This window comes from Dendropsophus ebraccatus, chromosome 3, assembly GCF_027789765.1.
Source record: "Dendropsophus ebraccatus isolate aDenEbr1 chromosome 3, aDenEbr1.pat, whole genome shotgun sequence".
NCBI classification, from domain to species: Eukaryota; Metazoa; Chordata; class Amphibia; order Anura; family Hylidae; genus Dendropsophus; species Dendropsophus ebraccatus.
In genome coordinates, this window is record NC_091456.1 from 199759315 (window position 1) to 199777984 (window position 18670).

Here is an 18670-nt window from a genome sequence, read left to right on the forward strand (position 1 = left end):
ATTCAGACCGACCTATAGAATAAATGTTAGTTTTACCGTAAAGCGTAAACGCGGAACCCCCACAAATTTATAAATTTACAATTTATTATAAAATGACGCTGATTCACATTACTGTATGCGCGAGAAAGCAGACGCTAGTCACCGATGGGCACACAGTCCTACTAGTTTGCTTTGATCCGCTTTTCTCATGGACGTCACGGACGTAAGAAGACAGATCCCATAGATTTCCATTGGCTAATCCATGCCGCGGTCACATCTGAGTCATGTCCTATTTTTTATGGCGCAGATCGTCTGAATAGACTCATAGGATTCAATGGGCCCTAAAATTGTCTGTGAGCGGCCTGTGACTGCGGAGACAGATTCAGAGGAGTCCGGAGCGGCTGCAGTTACAGGAAGTATTTGTCTGCATCCATTCTGATTCGTTTTTCCATTGACTCCCATAATTAGTAAAAAAAAAAATAAGCATCTTTTTTTAATGTACACACAAATGTGGTTGACTGCGTTTTGTGTACATCAAAAAAAATGGATGCGTTTTGATACTTTTTTTTTTTTTTTTAAGTGGACGTCAATGGAAATACACACATACATCTGTTTTCTGCAAAAAAAAAAAAAAATGTAGTGTGAACTTGGGCTAAAACATCAAAGTAAATTCCTATCTTGACAGAATGAATGAATTTATTTGCACATCTGTGTATATCTGTATGTAATATATCAATCACACAAACACACACACGTACCTGGGACAAATAGTTCTATAGCATTAATTTCTTCGAGGCAGAAGTCCTCTATAAAGTGTGATGGTGCCGACTTCTTTCCATCCTTTCAGCCTCGACAAAAGCAGCAGCCACTGCATAGCACACATCAGTACGCATCTAGCCGAGTAATCTCATTGACATAACTTGCCGATCCGCCTGATAGCAAATTCTCCGCTTTCAGAGCATTTTTTTTTTTTTTATTTGCAACCTAGAAAAGACATAAAAAATTTACAAAATATTTAATTTTGTCTATAAAAAAAACACCTTGTTAGTTCTTTGGCCAATTAAGGATAAGGCTGGGTTCACACTGTTTTTGCAATCCGTTTTTTTTTTTAATCCGTTTTGCAAAAAACGGATGCATTTGTGTGCATCCGTTTTTCCATTGTAAAAAAAAAAAACAGATCAAAACAGATCCTTTTTTGACGGACACAAACATAGCTGACACTACTTCTGTGTGCGTTAAAAAAAGGATCCATTTTGATGCTTTTTTTTTTATTACAACGGAAAAACGGATCAAAACGGATGCACACAATTGCATCTGTTTTCTGCAAAAAAAAAATAAAAATAAAAAATAAAAAAAATGCAGTGTGAACCTAAAACATCAAAGTAAATTCCTATCTTAACAGAATTAGATGTATTTGCACATCTATGCGTATATACACACACACACACCTGGGGAAAATAGTTCTATAGCAGAAGTCCTCCATAAAGCGTGATGGTGGCCGAGCTTCAGTCCGTCCTCGTCTTCCTTTCAGCCTCCACAAATGCGGCAGCCACTGCATAGCACACGTCAGTACGGACACAGAGGAGGTGGCGGAGGGGGAAGTGGCATCTAGCCGAGTAATCTCATTGCCGTAACTTGTATGGACGATGCCTTTGCCGATCTGCTTGATAACAAATAAAAGAAATTTCATTTCAACTATAGAAGTTACAACGACTTTGTTAGTTTTTTGGCCAATTAAGGTTTAGGGTAAGGCTGCAAAACCCAAATACAGTGGTGCCTTGGATTAGGAGCATAATTTGTTCTGGGACGGCGCTTGTAATCCAAATCCACTCTTACACCAAAGCAAATTTTCCCATAAGAAATCACTGATCTGCAGACAATTGGTTCCACACCCCAAATATACTGATTATTATTCTGAATAACATGTAGAAGAGATAAAACAATGAGAAGCAGCTGGAGATGTGATATTATAAGTTACTGTACAGTATAGCAGCATGTGGTGTATAATATATAGTAACTGTATAACCCTGATAACACAGCAGCTGGATATGTGATATATAAGTTACTGTACAGTATAGCAGCATGTGGTATATAATGTATAGTAACTGTATAACCCTGATAACACAACAGCTGGATATGTGATATATACGTTACTGTACAGTATAGCAGCATGTGGTATATAATGTATAGTAACTGTATAACCCTGATAACACAGCAGCAGCTGGATATGTGATATATAAGTTACTGTACAGTATAGCAGCATGTGGTGTATAATGTATAGTAACTGTATAACCCTGATAACACAGCAGCTGGATATGTGATATATAAGTTACTGTACAGTATAGCAATCAGCATGTGGTGTATAATGTATAGTAACTGTATAACCCTGATAACACAGCAGCAGCTGGATATGTGATATATAAGTTACTGTACAGTATAGCAGTATGTGGTGTATAATGTATAGTAACTGTATAACCCTGATAACACAGCAGCTGGATATGTGATATATAAGTTACTGTACAGTATAGCAGCATGTGGTATATAATGTATAGTAACTGTATAACCCTGATAACACAGCAGCTGGATATGTGATATATAAGTTACTGTACAGTATAGCAGCATGTGGTGCATAATGTATAGTAACTGTATAACCCTGATAACACAGCAGCTGGATATGTGATATATAAGTTACTGTACAGTATAGCAGCATGTGGTATATAATGTATAGTAACTGCATAACCCTGATAACACAGCAGCTGGATATGTGATATATAAGTTACTGTACAGTATATCAATCAGCATGTGGTATATAATTTATAGTAACTGTATAACCCTGATAACACTGTGGCTGGATATGTAATATATTAGTTACTGTACAGTATAGCAGCATGTGGTGTATAATGTATAGTAACTGTATAACCCTGATAACACAGCAGCAGCTGGATATGTGATATATAAGTTACTGTACAGTATAGCAGCATGTGGTGTATAATGTATAGTAACTGTATAACCCTGATAACACAAGAGCAGCAGCTGCATATGTGATATATACGTTACTGTACAGTATAGCAATCAGCATGTGGTGTATAATGTATAGTAACTGTATAACCCTGATAACACAGCAGCAGCTGGATATGTGATATATAAGTTACTGTACAGTATAGCAATCAGCATGTGGTATATAATGTATAGTAACTGTATAACCCTGATAACACAGCAGCAGCTGGATATGTGATATATAAGTTACTGTACAGTATAGCAGCATGTGGTATATAATGTATAGTAACTGTATAACCCTGATAACACAGCAGCTGGATATGTGATATATAAGTTACTGTACAGTATAGCAGCATGTGGTGTATAATGTATAGTAACTGTATAACCCTGATAACACAGCAGCTGGATATGTGATATATAAGTTACTGTACAGTATAGCAGCATGTGGTATATAATGTATAGAAACTGTATAACCCTGATAACACTGCATCTGGATATGTGATATATAAGTTACTGTACAGTATAGCAGCATGTGGTATATAATATATAGTAACTGTATAACCCTGATAACACAGCAGCTGGATATGTAATATATAAGTTACTGTACAGTATAGCAGCATGTTGTGTATAATGTATAGTAACTGTATAACCCTAATAACACAGCAGCTGGATGTGTGATATATAAGTTACTGTACAGTATAGGAACATGTGGTACATAATGTATAGTAACTATAACCCTGATAACACTGCATCAGCTGGATATGTGATATATAAGTTACTGTACAGTATAGCAGCATGTGGTATATAATGTATAGTAACTGTATAACCCTGATAACACAGCAGCTGGATATGTGATATATAAGTTACTGTACAGTATAGCAGCATGTGGTATATAATGTATAGTAACTGTATATCCCTGATAACACAGCAGCTGGATATGTGATATATAAGTTACTGTACAGTATAGCAGCATGTGGTATATAATGTATAGTAACTGTATAACCCTGATAACACAGCAGCTGGATATGTGATATATAAGTTACTGTACAGTATAGCAGCATGTGGTATATAATGTATAGTAACTGTATATCCCTGATAACACAGCAGCTGGATATGTGATATATAAGTTACTGTACAGTATAGCAGCATGTGGTATATAATGTATAGTAACTGTATAACCCTGATAACACAGCAGCTGGATATGTGATATATAAGTTACTGTACAGTATAGCAGCATGTGGTATATAATGTATAGTAACTGTATATCCCTGATAACACAGCAGCTGGATATGTGATATATAAGTTACTGTACAGTATAGCAGCATGTGGTATATAATGTATAGTAACTGTATAACCCTGATAACACAGCAGCTGGATATGTGATATATAAGTTACTGTACAGTATAGCAGCATGTGGTATATAATGTATAGTAACTGTATAACCCTGATAAAACTGCAGCTTAATATGTGATATATAAGTTACTGTACAGGAATGGAAAGAATGAGACACACAAGGGCGGACAGAGACTGCAGGGAGCAGGAAGGAATGAGCAGGACAGATGTGGGCACATACATGCAGCACTCTCTGTCCAGGGAGAGAGGGGTTACAGCTATGGAGAGATTACCTCCACAGTCCTGTCCCCTGATGTAAGCCCTAGTTGGAAGGTGAGGGAGACTTCCTGGGTCAGAGTACAGGGCTGTAGACCGCGCTATGCAGACCATGCCCCTCCCCCACTCCCCCTACCACCCAGTACAGGGAGCTCTTACACCAAGTTACTCTTAAACCAAGGCACCACTGTAATAGATTTAAAAATTAAAAAAAAAAAATGCTTTAAACTATGAATCGCTAATTTTCCTTAAAGAGTCACTGTTGTTAATTTTTTTTTTTTTTTGCAGAAATCAATAGTCCAGGCGATTTAAAGAAACGTAATTGGGTTTATTAGTCAAAAAATGCATTTTTATCATGAAAAAGCAGTTTGAAGCTCTCCCCCTGTCTTCATGGTTTTCCTATGGAGAGAGAAAGTAAAGGCAGCAAAAACAGGACAACAAAGAGTTAATTTACATTCACATCCGGGGCTCTCTCCTCTGACAGTCACCATGGAGCTATCTGATATCTGAATAGCTCCCCCGCTGAGCAATCCTTTGTTCTAGGCTCTCCGCTGCCGCTAATCTCCCTCCTTCCCCCTCCCCTCTTCATAGACCAGACAGATCCGACTGATGAAAGAGATGAAAAAACAGTCGAGATTTCCTGATTCTGAGCAGTGGATTACAGAAAGGAGAGGAGGAGGGGACCTGGGAAAAGGCTTTTTACATGCAGATAATGGCAGATTTGGCTAATTAACCCAATTACAAAGTTTCTTAAAATCGCCTGGACTATTGATTTCTGCAAAAAAAATTTTAACGACAGTGACACTTTAACCTCTTAAGGACATATGCCTGCAAGAGGAGTTCACAGGGGGGCCGTGCCGCGACCCCGCTCTGAACTGCCGCGTTCCTGACTGCTATCTGCAGCATGGGACCGCGGCTATTGGCGAGTGAGCCGATCGCCGCTCCCGCTAATTTGGACGGTTAGATGCAGCTGTCAAACATGACAGCTGCACCTAACAGTGTTATTTGCAACCCATTCCTGGTGTCCTTCCTCTGCCCATTCTTCTTCATTAGAAAAAGGTGAGCGGATGGGGGTGGGCCGGATCGTCGCTATGGGGATGGGCAGTGCTCCTAATGGGCGCCCCAGTTCTCCTAACAGTCTCACCAGACCATGGAGCAAAAGACGAACTGCACGGAAACGGAGCAGAGGAGGAAGGTAAGAGACATATCATCCTCCTCAGCGTCTCCCGTCCAATAGGGACACATCAGGAGGTTAGAGTCGTCTCACCTGCTGATAGTTTCCCTTTAAAAAAACAAAGTGCAGGTGTATAGAGTTTGGTTACATGAGTCTAAATCTAAAAATAAGACTGCAGTGCTGTCTTTCTGTACTTATCAGCTGCTGTATGTCCTGCAGGAAGTCAGACTAGAGAGAATACACCACTTCCTGCAGGACACACAGCAGCTGATAAGTACTGGAGGACTGGAGATTTTATATAGAAGTAAGTTACAGATCTGTATTACTTTTTTTTTTTTTTTTTTGCTGAACTTTTCTACCTGCTGAGTTAAGTCAGGAGTTAGCTAAGTGTGAGAACTCTGCTGCCAGTGGTAGGATTCCTAAGGGTCCATTTACACAGAGAGATTATCTGCTAAAGATTTGAAGCCAAAGCCAGAAATGGATTTGAAAAGAGGAGGAATCTCTTCCTTTATGACCTGATCTCTGTTTATAGTCTGTTTCTGGCTTTGGCTTCAAATCTTTGGCAGATAATCTTTCTGTGTAAATGGACCGCGATGGCTAGCTTATCTGGATTTGGGGCCTGTGTTCCTGATTGTGTGTCACTCTGTGTCCACAAGATGGCATAGGCGGACATTAATCACTGTGGATGCAGATACTATTCATCGGCACTCCCATGGTGGTCAGAGCCCTCTGGATAAACCCCCCTTCCCTCAAGTAGCCCCCTACTACTGCAACTACAGTCATATGGTTCTGTACACTGGGGGGGAGGAGTGACCTATACATAGTGCTCGGCCCCTGACATACGGCACTTCTAACACACTCCTCCCCCGACGGTAGTGCTGCATATAATGTATAGAGATCAGTGGAGGCTCAGGATCAGCAGCAGCTGTGCTAGTGATATGTAACCCTGCCATCCTGCAGTTCCTTACATAGCCACCGGTGGCAGCAGAGAGGTGGTGCTCCTCTTATTGCTGCCACTTAATGGAAACATGTGATAAGTTACATAATACTGTTATATACCTTTATGAAAGTAACGTAAATGTTTACTGGAAAACCCCTTAAAATATCTATCGCACATGTGACTGAAATGTTTACACTGATTTATGTTATAAAGATTTCCTGACCTATAAAAACATTGGAGGGAATTTACTGAATTCGCCAATTCTCTGGAATAAATAAAACTGCCCATATGTATTATGGAGACCCCCGCACCTCTGAGGGCGGAGTCACACTGCGTTCTTGTCTCTTTCATTACGTTTCGATTTGAAGAGCAGAAAATGTGGCTGACTGCACGACTGAAAAACGTATGGCGCAATTTATATGTATATGCTACAATAGGAAACTAAGCACCGCCCAGGTGGCTGTGTAGCCACTCCCATTTGCATCAGCGTGCCACCAAGGTGAAGTATAACCCCGCCCATTCACAGCTGAGTGCCTCCCAGGTGGCAGTGTAGCCCCGCCCATTCACAGCTGAGCACCACCTAGGTGGTAGTGTAGCCCCGCCCATTCACAGCTGAGCACCACCTAGGTGGTAGCGTAGCCCCGCCCATTCACAGCTGAGCACCACCTAGGTGGTAGTGTAGCCCCGCCTGTATATAAGCTTTACTATATATTGTGTGATGAGCAGCTGTACTGTATACTGTCAGTGATCCTGCTGTATTCAGCTTTATCTGGGACACAAAGAGTTAAGTTTTGTTAGAGAAAATCCCTTCACCTGCTGGAGATGATGGAGGGGGCGGGGTTACTCCTCTGCACGCACAGCCTATAGTCTCTATACGTTATATATACATATATACAGCCAGGTGTACAGCGCAGTGTCCCTGGATACAGAACTCGGCAGGTAACAATATGTATGTAGTTATACAGGTGTGATCAGTAACCGGAGGACAGGAGGGGGGTCTGTAAATTATAGCTGTATATTATAGTCCTGTACAGGTGGGATAGGATGGAGTATAGTCCTGTACAGGTGGGATAGGACGGAGTATAGTCCTGTACAGGTGGGATAGGACGGAGTATAGTCCTGTACAGGTGGGATAGGATGGAGTATAGGTCTGTACAGGTGGGATAGGACGGAGTATAGTCCAGTACAGGTGGGATAGGATGGAGTATAGTCCTGTACAGGTGGGATAGGACGGAGTATAGTCCTGTACAGGTGGGATGTGACGGAGTATAGTCCTGTACAGGTGGGATAGGATGGAGTATAGTCCTGTACAGGTGGGATAGGATGGAGTATAGTCCTGTACAGGTGGGATAGGATGGAGTATAGTCCTGTACAGGTGGGATAGGATGGAGTATAGTCCTGTACAGGTGGGATGGGACGGAGTATAGTCCTGTACAGGTGGGATAGGATGGAGTATAGTCCCGTACAGGTGGGATAGGACGGAGTATAGTCCTGTACAGGTGGGATAGGACAGAGTATAGTCCTGTACAGGTGGGATAGGATGGAGTATAGTCCCGTACAGGTGGGATAGGACGGAGTATAGTCCCGTACAGGTGGGATAGGATGGAGTATAGTCCTGTACAGGTGGGATAGGACGGAGTATAGTCCTGTACAGGTGGGATAGGATGGAGTATAGTCCTGTACAGGTGGGATAGGATGGAGTATAGTCCTGTACAGGTGGGATAGGATGGAGTATAGTCCTGTACAGGTGGGATAGGATGGAGTATAGTCCTGTACAGGTGGGATAGGATGGAGTATAGTCCTGTACAGGTGGGATAGGATGGAGTATAGTCCTGTACAGGTGGGATAGGATGGAGTATAGTCCTGTACAGGTGGGATAGGACGGAGTATAGTCCTGTACAGGTGGGATAGGATGGAGTATAGTCCTGTACAGGTGGGATAGGACGGAGTATAGTCCTGTACAGGTGGGATAGGATGGAGTATAGTCCTGTACAGGTGGGATAGGATGGAGTATAGTCCTGTACAGGTGGGATAGGATGGAGTATAGTCCTGTACAGGTGGGATAGGATGGAGTATAGTCCTGTACAGGTGGGATAGGATGGAGTATAGTCCCGTACAGGTGGGATAGGACGGAGTATAGTCCCGTACAGATGGGATAGGATGGAGTATAGTCCTGTACAGGTGGGATAGGATGGAGTATAGTCCCGTACAGGTGGGATAGGACGGAGTATAGTCCTGTACAGGTGGGATAGGATGGAGTATAGTCCTGTACAGGTGGGATAGGATGGAGTATAGTCCTGTACAGGTGGGATAGGATGGAGTATAGTCCTGTACAGGTGGGATAGGATGGAGTATAGTCCTGTACAGGTGGGATGGGACGGAGTATAGTCCCGTACAGGTGGGATAGGATGGAGTATAGCCCCGTACAGGTGGGATAGGATGGAGTATAGTCCCGTACAGGTGGGATAGGATGGAGTATAGCCCCGTACAGGTGGGATAGGATGGAGTATAGTCCCGTACAGGTGGGATAGGACGGAGTATAGTCCTGTACAGGTGGGATAGGATGGAGTATAGTCCTGTACAGGTGGGATAGGATGGAGTATAGTCCTGTACAGGTGGGATAGGATGGAGTATAGTCCTGTACAGGTGGGATAGGATGGAGTATAGTCCTGTACAGGTGGGATAGGATGGAGTATAGTCCTGTACAGGTGGGATGGGACGGAGTATAGTCCCGTACAGGTGGGATAGGATGGAGTATAGCCCCGTACAGGTGGGATAGGATGGAGTATAGTCCCGTACAGGTGGGATAGGACGGAGTATAGTCCTGTACAGGTGGGATAGGATGGAGTATAGTCCTGTACAGGTGGGATAGGACGGAGTATAGTCCTGTACAGGTGGGATAGGACGGAGTATAGTCCAGTACAGGTGGGATAGGACGGAGTATAGTCCTGTACAGGTGGGATAGGACAGAGTATAGTCCCGTACAGGTGTGATAGGATGGAGTATAGCCCCGTACAGGTGGGATAGGATGGAGTATAGTCCTGTACAGGTGGGATAGGATGGAGTATAGTCCTGTACAGGTGGGATAGGATGGAGTATAGTCCTGTACAGGTGGGATAGGATGGAGTATAGTCCTGTACAGGTGGGATGGGACGGAGGAGGCTCTGCAGGAGGGGGCTATACATTATAGGCTCTGCAGGAGGGGGCTATACATTATAGGCTCTGCAGGAGGGACTATACATTATAGGCTCTGCAGGAGGGGCTATACATTATAGGCTCTGCAGGAGAGGACTATACATTATAGGCTCTGCAGGAGGAGCTGTACATTATAGGCTCTGCAGGAGGGGGCTATACATTATAGGCTCTGCAGGAGGGGACTATACATTATAGGCTCTGCAGGAGGGGGCTATACATTATAGGCTCTGCAGGAGGAGCTATACATTATAGGCTCTGCAGGAGGGGGCTATACATTATAGGCTCTGCAGGAGGGGGCTATACATAGGCTCTGCAGGAGGGGGCTATACATTATAGGCTCTGCAGGAGGGGGCTATACATTATAGGCTCTGCAGGAGGGACTATACATTATAGGCTCTGCAGGAGGGGGCTATACATTATAGGCTCTGCAGGAGGGGGCTATACATTATAGGCTCTGCAGGAGGAGCTATACATTATAGGCTCTGCAGGAGGGGGCTATACATTATAGGCTCTGCAGGAGGGGGCTATACATAGGCTCTGCAGGAGGGGGCTATACATTATAGGCTCTGCAGGAGGGGACTATACATTATAGGCTCTGCAGGAGGGACTATACATTATAGGCTCTGCAGGAGGGGACTATACATTATAGGCTCTGCAGGAGGGGCTATACACTATATGCTCTGCAGGAGGGGACTTTACATTATAGGCTCTGCAGGAGGGGGCTATACATTATAGGCTCTGCAGGAGGGGGCTATACATTATAGGCTCTGCAGGAGGGGGCTATACATTATTGGCTCTGCAGGAGGGGGCTATACATTATAGGCTCTGCAGGAGGAGCTATACATTATAGGCTCTGCAGGAGGGGACTACACATTATAGGCTCTGCAGGAGGGACTATACATTATAGGCTCTGCAGGAGGGGGCTATACATTATAGGCTCTGCAGGAGGGACTATACATTATAGGCTCTGCAGGAGGGGACTATACATAGGCTCTGCAGGAGGGGGCTATACATTATTGGCTCTGCAATAGGGGGCTATACATTATAGGCTCTGCAGGAGGGGGCTATACATTATAGGCTCTGCAGGAGGGGGCTATACATTATAGGCTCTGCAGGAGGGGACTATACATAGGCTCTGCAGGAGGGGGCTATACATTATTGGCTCTGCAATAGGGGGCTATACATTATAGGCTCTGCAGGAGGGGGCTATACATTATAGGCTCTGCAGGAGGGGGCTATACATTATAGGCTCTGCAGGAGGGGGCTGTACATTATAGGCTCTGCAGGAGGGGGCTATACACTATAGGCTCTGCAGGAGGGGTAATCTAATGTATCATCCTGCTTGAAAACACCCAAGAAACGGGCAGAAGAAAACACTTGGCGTGAACCCAACCCACAAACTCCATTAAAGAGAACCAGTGATATCAGGTAATGTAGTTCCCAATCTGCTGACCCTGTAGGATGCTGTGAGCTCAGGAGACACATGGGACCTGGCTCTGATATTCATGTGTCTTCCTGTACGGTGTATAGCCACGGTCACATCTCATACATCATTTCTTTCATGTCTGTATAGGGTTAAAAATGGTCGTATCAAAATCATGGACTATGGTGAGGCACTTCGAGGGGGTTCCCAAACTAGAGGACTTCAAACTTATTGAGAAGACGCTACCACCGCTTAAAGATGGAGGTAGGGGAAAGTATCGGAGTGTGTGTGTATCTGTATGTGTGTGTATCTGTATGTGTGTGTATTTATCTGTGTGTGTATCTGTATGTGTATCTGTATGTGTATGTATCTGTGTGTATATGTGTGTATGTATCTGTGTGTATATGTGTGAATGTATCTGTGTGTATATGTGTGTGTATGTATCTGTGTGTGTATCTGTATGTGTATGTATCTGTGTGTATATGTGTATGTATGTGTGTATGTATCTGTGTGTATATGTATGTGTATGTATCTGTGTGTATATGTATGTGTATGTATCTGTGTGTATATGTGTGTATGTATCTGTGTGTATATGTGTGTGTATGTATCTGTGTGTATATGTATGTGTATGTATCTGTATGTATATGTATGTGTATGTATCTGTGTGTATATGTATGTGTATGTATCTGTATGTATGTGTGTGTGTATGTATCTGTGTGTATATGTATGTGTATGTATCTGTGTGTATATGTATGTGTATGTATCTGTGTGTATATGTATGTGTATGTATCTGTGTGTATATGTATGTATGTGTATGTATCTGTGTGTATATGTATGTGTATGTATCTGTGTGTATATGTGTTTGTATGTATCTGTGTGTATATGTATGTGTATGTATCTGTGTGTATATGTGTGTATGTATCTGTGTGTATATGTGTGTGTATGTATCTGTGTGTATATGTGTGTGTATGTATCTGTGTGTGTATCTGTATGTGTATATGTGTGTGTGTATGTATCTGTGTGTATATGTATGTGTATGTATCTGTGTGTATATATCTGTGTGTATATGTGTGTGTATGTATCTGTGTGTATATATCTGTGTGTATATGTGTGTGTATGTATCTGTGTAAGCATTTACACACATTGCAATCAGTTGCTTATTTTTTTAAGGAAGTTTTATTCTCCAAATGTGCTTAAAGGGATTATGCTGAGGAGGGATGAGTGTATTTACAATAGTCTCTTAATTCACCGACTGCACCGAACCATCCTGTATTCCTCTCTATAGTCTCTTAGGATTATATCCAATGGATACGGCGTATTCCTCTGAGGTCTCCCAGGATTAGATCCAATGGATACGGCGTATTCCTCTGCGGTCTCCCAGGATTATATCCAATGGATACGGCCCCGGGAGGCCTCACACTGTAATACGGGATTGTTCTGTGAAATCAGGAAGGGGCCCCTTTAATTTTTCAGATAAAACACATTGAACTGTGAAGATACTTGGATAAATCTGAACTGAATGTGAATGAGAATCTCTAATCCTTAAATTATAATGTATCATCTACCCACACCATGGGTCTCTAACCTGCGGCCCTCCAGCTGTTGCAATACTACATTTCCCATCATGCCTGGATGGCCAAATCCCAAGCTTTAGCTGTCCGGGCATGATGGGAGTTGTGGCTTTGCATTAGCTGGAGGGCCGCAGTTTGCAGACCTATGATGATAAGTATCTGACCGCCAGGACCTCCACCAATCATGGGAACAAAGGCGCCTTTTCCCCTTGAACCTGTTTGTTGTCAGAAAACGGTGAGGTCTCCATGGAACAACTGTAAGGAGAGATTAGAAGTCACTGATACAGAAAGTATGTTCAGAACTGTATCATGCTTTATCTGGTGACATTGGGGGAACAAACCAGAGACCTCACCAAGGCCTCGAAAGCAAGAACCAGACGCCTCACCAAGGCCCCAAGAGCCAGAACCAGAGCCCTCACCAAGGTCCCAAGAGTGAGAACCATAAACGTCACCAAGAACCAGACGCCTCACCAAGGCCCCAAGAGCCAGAACCAGAGCCCTCACCAAATCCCCGAGAGTGAGAACCATAAACGTCACCAAGAACCAGACGCCTCACCAAGGCCCCAAGAGCAAGAACCAGAGACCTCACCAAGTCCCCGAGAGTGAGAACCATAAACGTCACCAAGAACCAGGCGCCTCACCAAGGCCTGAGAACAAGAACCAGAGCCCTCACCAAGGCCCCGAGAGGGAGAACCATAAACGTCACCAAGAACCAGACGCCTCACCAAGGCCCCAAGAGCCAGAACCAGAGCCCTCACCAAGGCCCCGAGAGTGAGAACCATAAACGTCACCAAGAACCAGACGCCTCACCAAGGCCCCAAGAGCAAGAACCAGAGCCCTCACCAAGGCCCCGAGAGGGAGAACCATAAACGTCACCAAGAACCAGACGCCTCACCAAGGCCCCAAGAGCCAGAACCAGAGCCCTCACCAAGGTCCCGAGAGTGAGAACCATAAACGTCACCAAGAACCAGACGCCTCACCAAGGCCCCAAGAGCCAGAACCATAAACGTCACCAAGAACCAGGCGCCTCACCAAGGCCCCAAGAGCCAGAACCAGAGCCAGAACCAAGGCCCCGAGAGTGAGAACCATAAACGTCACCAAGAACCAGGCGCCTCACCAAGGCCCCAAGAGCCAGAACCAGAGCCCTCACCAAGGCCCCGAGAGTGAGAACCATAAACGTCACCAAGAACCAGGCGCCTCACCAAGGCCCCAAGAGCAAGAACCAGAGCCCTCACCAAGGCCCCGAGAGTGAGAACCATAAACGTCACCAAGAACCAGGCGCCTCACCAAGGCCTGAGAACAAGAACCAGAGCCCTCACCAAGGCCCCGAGAAGGAGAACCATAAACGTCACCAAGAACCAGACGCCTCACCAAGGCCCCAAGAGCCAGAACCAGAGCCTTCACCAAGGTCCCGAGAGTGAGAACCATAAACGTCACCAAGAACCAGACGCCTCACCAAGGCCCCAAGAGCCAGAACCAGAGCCCTCACCAAGGCCCCGAGAGTGAGAACCATAAACGTCACCAAGAACCAGGCGCCTCACCAAGGCCCACGAGCCAGAACCAGAGCCCTCACCAAGGCCCCGAGAGTGAGAACCATAAACGTCACCAAGAACCAGGCGCCTCACCAAGGCCTGAGAACAAGAACCAGAGCCCTCACCAAGGCCCCGAGAGGGAGAACCATAAACGTCACCAAGAACCAGACGCCTCACCAAGGCCCCAAGAGCCAGAACCAGAGCCCTCACCAAGGCCCCGAGAGTGAGAACCATAAACGTCACCAAGAACCAGGCGCCTCACCAAGGCCCACGAGCCAGAACCAGAGCCCTCACCAAGGCCCCGAGAGTGAGAACCATAAACGTCACCAAGAACCAGAGCCCTCACCAAGGCCCCGAGAGTGAGAACCATAAACGTCACCAAGAACCAGGCGCCTCACCAAGGCCTGAGAACAAGAACCAGAGCCCTCACCAAGGCCCCGAGAGGGAGAACCATAAACGTCACCAAGAACCAGACGCCTCACCAAGGCCCCAAGAGCCAGAACCAGAGCCCTCACCAAGGCCCCGAGAGTGAGAACCATAAACGTCACCAAGAACCAGGCGCCTCACCAAGGCCCCAAGAGCAAGAACCAGAGCCCTCACCAAGGCCCCGGGAGGGAGAACCATAAACGTCACCAAGAACCAGGCGCCTCACCAAGGCCCCAAGAGCAAGATCCAGAGCCCTCACCAAGGCCTCGAGAGTGAGAACCATAAACGTCACCAAGAACCAGGCGCCTCACCAAGGCCCCAAGAGCCAGAACCAGAGCCCTCACCAAGGCCCCGAGAGGGAGAACCATAAACGTCACCAAGAACCAGGCGCCTCACCAAGGCCCACGAGCCAGAACCAGAGCCCTCACCAAGGCCCCGAGAGTGAGAACCATAAACGTCACCAAGAACCAGGCGCCTCACCAAGGCCTGAGAACAAGAACCAGAGCCCTCACCAAGGCCCCGAGAGGGAGAACCATAAACGTCACCAAGAACCAGACGCCTCACCAAGGCCCCAAGAGCCAGAACCAGAGCCCTCACCAAGGCCCTGAGAGGGAGAACCATAAACGTCACCAAGAACCAGGCGCCTCACCAAGGCCCACGAGCCAGAACCAGAGCCCTCACCAAGGCCCCGAGAGTGAGAACCATAAACGTCACCAAGAACCAGGCGCCTCACCAAGGCCCCAAGAGCAAGAACCAGGCGCCTCACCAAGGCCTGAGAGTGAGAACCATAAACGTCACCAAGAACCAGGCGCCTCACCAAGGCCTGAGAACAAGAACCAGAGCAGTGATGGCTCCACCAGGAATGTAGGACAGAGGCCCCAAAAAAGTCCAGATTTTTTTTCCCTTTGGAATCTATTGACTCTGCTGCTATACTATTATACTATTCACACATAGTCTAAGGTTATGGCCAAATTTCAGCAGGAAATTTGTTGTGTATTTTGGGAGCAGTATTTTTTTTGTGGTGGAGATGGGGGAGATGGGACATTTTCTTGGATGCCAAAGTGGAGGCCTGATAGATGAAGCACCCCGTATATAACATCCCAGATACTGCAGTTGCTATTGTATGTCTATAGTGTTCCAGCTTCGAGGTTCATACCTATGTAGCGTATACAGCGGTGGTGGTCATGTGATTGGTGGTCACCTGGTATACAGGCAGCATGCTCCATAGATATCACCGCTCTTTATAATGCAATGACCTGTTAGCTGTGATACAGGAGGTTATGACGTATACTGATGTTTTTGTTATATTTTTGCAGAGTTATTGCTGGAATCAGAGTTTTTGAGTGTAGATCCATTCATGAGGTAAGAAATCAACGGGAAAGTCTCATCTGATAAACTTTTCTCTTTGTTAGATAATGCAGAGAAAGTAATTTTCATTAGTAAACTCAATGCCTTTCGATCTGTCCCTAATATTATATACAGCTGATTGCTTAGGTGGCCGACCACTGCTGTGACATCACTTGGTGGTCGGGATCCTGGGGAGCTGATACGTATACTGTTACCCCGTTCTGTGTCTCCCTCTCAGATGACAGACGGCTCCAGGCCTTGTGGACGGTCCCTGGAGGAGTCTGTGATCCCTGGAGGAGACAGAGATGCTGATTCGGGGTCCCGCTCTCACCTCCTACAAGATTCCCCCCAGTTTTATTACCGAGTCATTTTCAAAGCGCCCTAAATTGTATCAAGAATTGTTCTTAGTTCTTGAGAAAACTACGTAAAGGAGTAGTACCCTGTATTGTATCACAGTAGGCATAAGGCTACGTTCCCACTGAGCAAAACTAACGGCATTCTGTAGCGGAATTCCGCTAGTTTTGCTCATAGGGAACAGGGTCTAGGAGAGAATGGCGCTCTAATCCAGAGACCCCGGTGCTTGCTGTGTGTATACTATGTGTGTATGTAATACGTGTATACTATGTGTGTATGTAATACGTGTATACTATGTGTGTATGTAATACGTGTATACTATGTGTGTATGTAATACGTGTATACTATGTGTGTATGTAATACGTGTATATTATGTGTGTATGTAATACGTGTATATTATCATACCTCCCAACTTTTGCAAAAAGCAAAGAGGGACATGTGCGCCGCGGTCCCCATAGCCACGCCCCATAGCAACCCTCCATAGCCACGCCCCCATAGCAACCCTCCATAGCCACTCCCCTACAGTCACCACATGCTGCTGACTGAATAGTGCCCGATATAATATCCAATCCCCCATTATAGTGCCCCACATAGTAGCCTATGCCCCCATATAGTGCCCCACATAGTAGCCAATCCCCATATAGTGCCCCACATAGTAGCCAATGCCCCCATATAGTGCCCCACATAGTAGCCAATGCCCCCATATAGTGCCCCACATAGTAGCCAATCCCCATATAGTGCCCCACATAGCAGCCAATGCCCCCATATAGTGCCCCACATAGTAGCCAATCCCCATATAGTGCCCTACATAGTAGCCAATGCCCCCATATAGCGTCCCACAGAGTAGCCAATCCCCCATATAGTGCCCCACATAGTAGCCAATCCCCATATAGTGCCCTACATAGTAGCCAATGCCCCCATATAGCGTCCCACAGAGTAGCCAATCCCCCATATAGTGCCCCACATAGTAGCCAATCCCCCATATAGTGCCCCATATAGTAGCCAATCCCCCATATAGTGCCCCACATAGTAGCCAATCCCCCATATAGTGCCCCATATAGTAGCCAATCCCCCATATAGTGCCCACATAGTAGCCAATGCCCCCATATATGCCCCATATAGTAGCCAATCCCCCATATAGTGCCCCACATAGTAGCCAATGCCCCCATATAGAGCCCCACATAGTAGCCAATCCACCATATAGCGCCCCACATAGTAGCCAATCCCCCATATAGTGCCCCATATAGTAGCCAATCCCCCATATAGTGCCCCACATAGTAGCCAATGCCCCATATAGAGCCCCACATAGTAGCCAATCCACCATATAGCGCCCCACATAGTAGCCAATCCCCATATAGTGCCCCACATAGTAGCCAATCCCCATATAGTGCCCCACATAGCAACCAATGCCCCCATATAGTGCCCCACATAGTAGCCAATCCCCATATAGTGCCCCACATAGCAGCCAATGCCCCCATATAGTGCCCCACATAGTAGCCAATCCCCATATAGTGCCCCACATAGTAGCCAATTCCCCATATAGTGCCCTACATAGTAGCCAATGCCCCCATATAGCGTCCCACAGAGTAGCCAATCCCCCATATAGTGCCCCACATAGTAGCCAATCCCCCATATAGTGCCCCATATAGTAGCCAATCCCCCATATAGTGCCCCACATAGTAGCCAATTCCCCATATAGTGCCCTACATAGTAGCCAATGCCCCCATATAGCATCCCACAGAGTAGCCAATCCCCCATATAGTGCCCCACATAGTAGCCAATCCCCCATATAGTGCCCCATATAGTAGCCAATCCCCCATATAGTGCCCCACATAGTAGCCAATGCCCCCATATAGAGCCCCACATAGTAGCCAATCCACCATATAGCGCCCCACATAGTAGCCAATCCCCATATAGTGCCCCACATAGTAGCCAATCCCCCATATATGCCCCACATAGTAGCCAATCCCCATATAGTGCCCCACATAGTAGCCAATCCCCCATATATGCCCCACATAGTAGCCAATCCCCCATATATGCCCCACATAGTAGCCAATCCACCATATAGCGCCCCACATAGTAGCCAATCCCCATATAGTGCCCCACATAGTAGCCAATCCCCAT

The 18670-nt window shown here is 45.7% G+C and overlaps 1 protein-coding gene across 1 annotated transcript in view; it reads left to right on the forward strand.

The window, feature by feature from the left end:
* The window catches only part of LOC138786381 (prostaglandin reductase 1-like), a 38884-nt gene that overhangs the window by 865 nt on the left and 19349 nt on the right, over positions 1-18670 (forward strand). The window contains exons 2-3 of the mRNA XM_069963370.1: positions 11467-11580; positions 16162-16207. Coding sequence (XP_069819471.1) covers positions 11475-11580; positions 16162-16207 — 152 coding nt within the window. The 5' untranslated portion in view covers positions 11467-11474. The remainder of the gene's footprint in view (positions 1-11466; positions 11581-16161; positions 16208-18670) is intronic.